Below are 7,765 nucleotides of genomic sequence, written 5' to 3'. Positions count from 1 at the left end.
TTCCTTTTCAAATGTATCACTCTGAACCACATAAAAATACTCTAGCTCAAAAACAGATTATAATAAAAAATAATAACATAGTTGATTTAAAACATCAATGGTACGATGATGACCAGGAAGTGAGCTTTTAAATATCTGAATGTGGATTGTGAGACAGTAATGAAAAAACATTTATGCAGAATAAGATCTAGGTGCTGGGGTAACTGAGAGGCATTAAAGGACTTTTAATGGATCTTCTTTTTTTTGTTTTCCAGAGAGAACACTTCTCTATATGGCAATGAAAAACTACAGTGCTGTCAGTGAGTTCATTCTCCTTGGACTATCTATTGACCCCCACACTCAGGCTGTACTCTTTGTGCTGTTCCTTCTGATTTACCTCCTCACTCTGATGGGAAATTTCTTAATGCTGCTGATGATTAGGGCTGATTTTCACCTCCACACACCCATGTACTTCTTTTTGAGACGACTCTCCTTTCTGGACCTTTGCCACTCATCCGTCACAGTCCCCAAGATGCTGGAAAATCTACTTTCTGAAAGTAAAACCATCTTTGTAGAGAGCTGCCTGGCTCAGGCCTTCTTTGTGTTTGCCACCGGGGGGCACTGAGGCACGTCTGCTGGCTGTGATGGCCTATGACCGCTATGTAGCCATAAGCTCCCCTCTGCTCTGTGGCCAGGTGATGAACAACCAGCTCTGTATTGGGCTGATGTGGGGCTCCTGGGGCCTGGCCTTTGTTGATGCTCTCATCAATATCCTCCTGGCTGTCAATTTAGACTATTGTGAGGACCAAACTATTCCCCACTTCAGCTGCAAGCTGTCTTTCTTCCATCTTTCTTGCTTTGATACCTCCACCAGTTTCACACTCCTGCTCTGCTCTTCTGTCTTGCATCTCTTTGGAACTTTCATTATGATTGTTTCTTCCTATGCCCGCATTGTCTGCACTATCCTAAGCATCAGCTCCACCTCAGGCAGAAGCAAGGCCTTCTCTACCTGCTCTTCTCACGTCACTACTATTATTTTGTTCTATGGCTCAGGTTTCCTCAGCTATTTCTTGCCAACCTCAGGCTCCACTCTGGAGATGATTTTCTCCTTGCAGTACAGTGTGATTACTCCCATGCTGAATCCCCTCATCTATAGCCTACAGAACAAAGAGGTGAAGGCAGCTATGGGAAGAATGTTTAGAAAATATTTTCATTCTCTCTTGCAGTATACACAAAATGATAATGAAAGAGGAGCTGAACTATTGTGCTACATGATCAAACAATGGACTTTAAGGAGAGTTTCTTGATTGTCCATGCTGCCAGATGTTACAGGGAACATAGTGGCATTTATTTCCTTGGAAATACTTCTGAAAAGGACAGAAAACTCTTATCTTAGGATGATTCGGGTTCAGTCTTATTTGGAAAAGGAGAAATGAATCAGATAAACCTCTTTTTCAAGGGATCATTTTGTTAAAATGTTGATTTATTATTCATATTATGTGGACATCTATTGCTATTGTTGCTTATTACTTCTTCGTGCTTCTTCATATAATTACACTTCAAGTCCATAGGAAGACTGATTTTCTCAAATTTACACGTCCATAAAGTGAGGTGATCCTATAACCCACGATAGACTAACCATTCTACCCTTTCTCCCGACAGTGCATTGAGGCAAGGTGTGAAACGAAGACCCAAGTGAGGTTATTTAGAATCCTTCTCTAGGAGATTCAAATATTAAGCAGGAAGAAACAACAACAACAGCAACAAAAAACCCATCATTCAGAATAAAGTCAATCTGACTGTAGTGCCTAAAGAGACCATGAAACCCTGTTCCCCTGGCAATTGTCCTTTCTGAGGTCATATTTTTAATAGATATGGTAATAATAGCTAATTTGTTACATTTCTTAAGTCATGTCAAAAAGTGCGCTAAGTTCCTGGGATAGACAGGATGGCCCCCTGAAGATGATCTCCTAATCCCTGGAACTTGTGAATATGTTATGTGACAAAAGGGGCTGGGCAGATGAATAAGGTTATAGACCTTAAAAGGAGTCGAGTAGTATAGATTATCCAGGTGGGCTCAATCTAATCACATGAATCCTTAAAAGCAGGGAAACTTCTCCAGCTGTAGGCAGTTATGATGAGGCAGAAAGGGAAGGTCAGAGATAATATAAGCATGAGAAAGACTCAACCCACCATTGCTGGTGTGGGTCCATGAGCCAGAGATTGTGGGTGGCCTCTAGAAGCTGAAAACAACCCCCAGCCAAGAGCCAGCAAAGAAGTAGGAACTTTAGTCCGTGGAATTCATGGAACTGAATTCTGCCAACAACCTGAATGGTGTCTCTCCTAGATCCTCCAGGTAAGTAAGACTTACTGACTTGACTTTGGCCTTGTGTGATGTGACCCAGGGCAAAAAATCAGTTGAGTGCACCCATATTTCTGACCTAAAGAACTATCAGAAAATGTATTTGTGTCTTTTGAAGCCACTAAGTTTGTGGTAATTTGTTATGGCAGCAATAGAAAACTAATATAGTACCTTTTATTATCCTACTTAATTATCTCAACAGATATATGAGATAGGTTTATTGCTAGCTTTCCTTTACTGATGAGGAAATGAGACTCAGGATGTTTGTATGCTGTCCAGCGATTCATAGCAAGGAAATGGTGGAGCTGGAATTTTAACCCATGCAGTTTGAATCAAGTCAACGCTCTCAATCACTGTAGTGCTGCTTCCATTAAGTCTATGAGGCTCGCAAATACTTTCTAGAATTATATTTGCTATTGGATTCAGTTGCTTACAAAGAATGGTAATTAATACCAAAGGTGAGGTTTAAGCAACAGAACTTTGGTGAAATGCAAAGTATTTAGATTTAGATATTTAGTTAAGATTTGGGAAAAGACAGTAATCGCTATGCTGCCCTTCCTCTTCTATTTTGTAAACTATCCCTTTTTCCAAAAATGTGTTTTCTCTCTTTAATCAGGTTATTTGCAGTCAGTTTCTGTTTCTTTTCAAAGAAAAATGATTGGTTTTGAAATTGGAACTGGGAGATTGATTTGTAGGCAACAAATATCAGGGAAGTGAGGATATGTAGAATTCGTGATTGTGCTAAGACACGCACAATGAAGTGAGCCGTCTGTCCGTAGTTACTGCTCATCATATGTAATTTCCACTCTTAAGATCCATTGTCTGAGACCATGGACACTGTGCTAATAAGCCTTTCAGTAAGGGAAAGTTGCTAAAATTAAGCAAGTACAAGAGAAAGAGGAATGCCAAGACCACAGGGTCTTCTGTTGTCAAGACAATTATTTCATTTCTTGATTTTTAAATTTTTAATTTTTATACAATTTTTAAAGGTTACTTACCATTTAAAGTTATTACAAAATATTGGCTATATTCCCCGTGTTGTACAATATATTCTTGAGCCTATAATACACCTAATAGTTGCATCTCCCACTCCCCCACCTTTATGTTACCCCTCCCCCCCCCCCACTGGTAACCACTAGTTTGTTCTCTGTGAGTCTGCTTTTTTGTTGTTATATTTTTTAGATTCCACATATAAGTGATATCGTACAGTATTTGTCTTTTTCTGTCTGAGTTATTTCACTTAGCATAATGCCCTCCAAGTCCATCCATGTTGCTACAAATGGCAAAATTTTGTTCTTTTTTATGGCTTAGTATTCCATATTGTGTGTGTGTGTGTGTGTGTGTGTAACACATCTTCTTTATCCATTCATCTGTTGATGGACACAAGTTATTTTCATGTCTTGGCAATTGTAAATAATGCTGCTATGAACATTAGGGTGCATGTATCTTTTCAAATTAGTGTTTTTGTTTTTTTGGGCTGTATACTCAGGAGTGGAATTGCTGGGTCATATGGTAGTTCTATTTTTAGTTTTTTTGAGAAACCCCCATACTGGTTTCCACAGTAATTGGTTGTGCCAATTTACATTTCCACAGACAGTGTACAAGGTTTCCCTTTTCTACACATCCTCGCCAGCGTTTGTTATTTGTAGACTTATTGATGATAGCCATTCTGACAGGTGTGAGGTGATATCTCCTTGTGGTTTTGATTTGCACTTCCCTGATGATTTAGCGATGTCAAGCATCTTTTCATGTGCCTGTTGGCCATCTGCATGTCTTCTTTGAAAAAATGTCTATTTAGTTCTTCTGCACATTTTTAAATCAGGTTGTTGGGGAAAAAGTGTTTGCAAATGATATTACTGACAAGGGATTAATATCCAACATATATAAACAGCTCATACAACACAACATCTAAAAAACATTTCTTGATTTTTGACCTTAAGGTTCAGAATGAAGTTCAGGGACTTTCTTACCCTGTGCTGAAAGAATGCCTGTCCTTTTATAGATGTAGAGCAGAGAGTATTCAAAAATAACTCAGAGACTGACTCAGTGACTTCACTACAGCAGCAGGTTGCTTATCGGAGAAGTGGATGTTGACCAGGGAATTACATCATCTCAGCATCATGGAATAGTGGAATAGTGACATCATGGATTTGGAGGACCTAGAGAACTAAGAACCTCCAACCTCTCTAAAACCACCGTGTTTCCCTTGCCTCAGCATACTGTGACTCCCTAATGGAATAAAGCTAGTTACTCCTCATAGCCTATATTCTTCCCTGTTGGTTTGTTGAGGTCTAGGATTCAAAACCAACATGGCCTGAAAGATGAGATCAGAATGAGAAAAGGAAAGAATTACATATTGGAAAAAATATAGTAATAGATGAATTTTTATCTCCAATAATCTAGAGAATATTTCTGAGGATAAATTTTATTTTCTTCTTAACAAATGAGAGTAAATTTAATTTCTATGTAGTGTTGTTTTTTGAACCATTTTTATTTATCTATATTCTTTTATTCAGACATCATTTTACATAAACACCTGAATGGGATCACATCATACAATCTGTTTCCTGTTTTTTTTTTTTTTTTTGGCTTGCCATCCTTTCCACATTTTCTCCTACTTATTCTCCACTCAAGGTAACCCATGTTAATCACAGAGTATATGTCTTTCTTAGCTTTCTCTGGGTTTATATAGTCACATTCAAACTTACATACACATATACGTATATGTATACATATAGAAGTTTTCCATCTCTGTTTAAAAACTGTATATACTTTAAAATGTATATCTCAGAAATAACTAAAAAAAATAAAATAAATAAAAATCTAAAAAAAAACTGTATAAATATACACTTTTTCTTCTGTTTGCTTTTCATTCTTTAATAATTTATAAAACATACTACACTTCAAATGCCATAGCTCTAATTCATTTTTTTGTGTGTCAGCATAAAATTCTACTTGTGAATGTGCCATAGTTTCTCAAACCATTCCCCTATGTTTAGGCTCACTCTGCTTCCATTTTTTAACCACTGCAAAAATGCTGCAGTAGACATTTTTGAGTACATAACATGAAATTTACATGTGTTTATGTCTTTGGGATTGATTCCCAGAAATAGACTTGTAAAGTATATGTATTTTTCTAATTTTAATTGATGTCACCAAATTGTTTTCTGGGTATGCTATAACACCTCACATCTCCACCAGCAAAGAGTGCCCTTTAACCCCTACTGAGCCTGCAATGTGTTATAGTTTATTACATAGTGCTATTTCATTTTTATTTCAATTTGCATTCCTCTGCCACTAGGCAATATTAACATCTTTTCACGTATTAGTTGGTCCTTTGCATTTGATCTTTTGTGAAGATTATATGCACAGCTCATTTTTTTTCAGCTTGTTTGCTGTTTTTAATCAAAGTTTTAGAGCATTCCACATTTCATGTATATTTACATTTGTATTCTATGCAGCAGGTGTTTTTTTTCTGTTCTGCTACTTGTTCTTGTGGTTTATGGTATCTTTTGCCATGCAGAAGCTTAGTTTTTATATATTCATACATAATTTATATTCTTCAAACAATAAATCTCTTTACCCACTGAGATAAAGGTCTACTTCACTTTGAATTTAAAAATAGTTCCCTAGATATACTTTCTTAGACTTAGTTTTAAAAATTTGTTACATTTACATCTATAATCATTTGGAATTCATGTTTATACTTACTTGGTGTGAAATAGATGTCTAACTACATTAGGTTATCATGGGTAACAACGATGACAGCAACATTTAATAAATAAGCTATTCTTTTCTAACTGAACTAAAATAGCACTTGAGTCACACATTAAAATCTGAGATAAATTTAGTTTTTAATTTTTTAATCAATGTTCTATTCATCTTTTAGTTAAAATATTATATTGATATTTGGCAAGATAAGTCTTCTTCAACAACATTCCCCCACAACCACTATTATTCTTTCTCATTATTTTATATGAGCTCCTGTATCCTTTATTCAGTTTCAGAAAAGTCCTATTTTGGGATTACGATTTAAATGGCCTTAAATTTAAAAACTAGTTTGGGTATAGTAGACATTTTAATGATGTTGAGTCATCCCAGTAAGAATACTTTCACAACAAGAATATTTCTTTCAATTTGTTAGACATCGTTTATATCCCTAAATAAAATTTCATAGATTATCATGCCATTCTTATTAAATGTACCCATACATTTTTAAAGTTTCTGTCAGTATTGTAAATGAGACGTTTTCCCTTTTTTGTTTTTTACGGTTCTTACTGTTAGTACAGTGATAAGCTGGCAAATTTTATATACTTACTACTGTATCCAGTGCGGTAGATACTGTGGAATGCATTTGTTTGCATCCCTTTCAATCTTATTCTAGTGTGTAGAAACTACAAGGTAAAAACTGTATTTGCAAACTCCACTGGATCAGGTGTCAAGAAGGTTTTTTTGAGGTTTCAATCAGACGCATTCATTGAGATGATAATTTGAACCTGAATCCCGGGAGGAGCGAAGCAAGATGTGGGGCATTCATTTTGCTGACCTAGATCATGGCAGAGGTGGCATGGCTCTACAGCTGATAACTGTGTTGAAGTCTCACTGATTTAGCCGCTTCTACAATAGTAGAGACAGCTTTTGGCTAGGTTGAAAGTGATATGACTCTACACTCGACTGCAGCAGCAGAACTTTCCTGATTCCTTGGCTGTCTGCATCAGTGGCAGCAGCTTTTTCTGTTACGCAAAGGAGAGATTCTAGGTGCTGGGTACTTTATTGACTACGAGATCATCCTGATGCTGGCTCCTCCAGCCCTTCTTGATGATTTTGTAAGTGCTGATTCCTGTATCAAATTTCTTTCTGTGATTGCAGCTGAACCCAATGGATGCAATAAGCCAGAGTACCAAAATCTTATTAACTCTTTTGTTTTTCTTTTACTGTAATTGCTTAAGTTTCCTAGACATGCAACTATACAACCAGGAGGAAAAAAAAGAAATACCTTATAGTCTTCTTTTTCAATATTCATATAGTAATTTCATTTCTGTTTTTATTTTGTGAAAACTTCTAAAATAATATTTAATAGTGGTATCAATGGGAATCCCTGGCCTATTCTTGAACTTAACTGATATTGTTTTAGTGTTTCATATTTAAAATAATATTTCCTGTAATTGTTGATATCTTTATTTTATTTTAGTTTCTTTCTATTCCTGTTTATTATCAATAGATGCTGAATTTTACAAATTACTTTTCAGCACCTATTACTATTGGTGTACAGTTTTACTTCTTTGATGTATTGATGTTGTCAAAGAAAAATTGGAAAAAAGCAAAGAAAGCTGTATCGAAAGCTAATGCAATAGCGTAAGAGAGGCCAGAACTGAGTCTGAACTCAACTCCACTGAAACAAAAGGCAGTAGGGTTTTAAGAATT

The 7,765-nt window shown here is 36.1% G+C and overlaps 1 protein-coding gene across 1 annotated transcript; it reads left to right on the top strand.

Annotated features, from left to right (window-relative positions):
- Nucleotides 1–271: 271 nt before the first annotated feature.
- On the top strand, nucleotides 272–1,286 carry LOC132373728 (olfactory receptor 8S1-like). Its single transcript, XM_059937351.1, is given in 2 exon segments — nucleotides 272–592; nucleotides 594–1,286. Coding segments are annotated over 2 exon segments (1,014 nt in total).
- Nucleotides 1,287–7,765: the final 6,479 nt, after the last annotated feature.

The sequence above is a fragment of the Balaenoptera ricei genome, chromosome 10 (genome assembly GCF_028023285.1).
Source record: "Balaenoptera ricei isolate mBalRic1 chromosome 10, mBalRic1.hap2, whole genome shotgun sequence".
In the NCBI taxonomy this organism is placed as follows: domain Eukaryota; kingdom Metazoa; phylum Chordata; class Mammalia; order Artiodactyla; family Balaenopteridae; genus Balaenoptera; species Balaenoptera ricei.
Note: the sequence above shows the minus strand (reverse complement) of the source record. Positions and strands in the feature narration are given on the sequence as shown.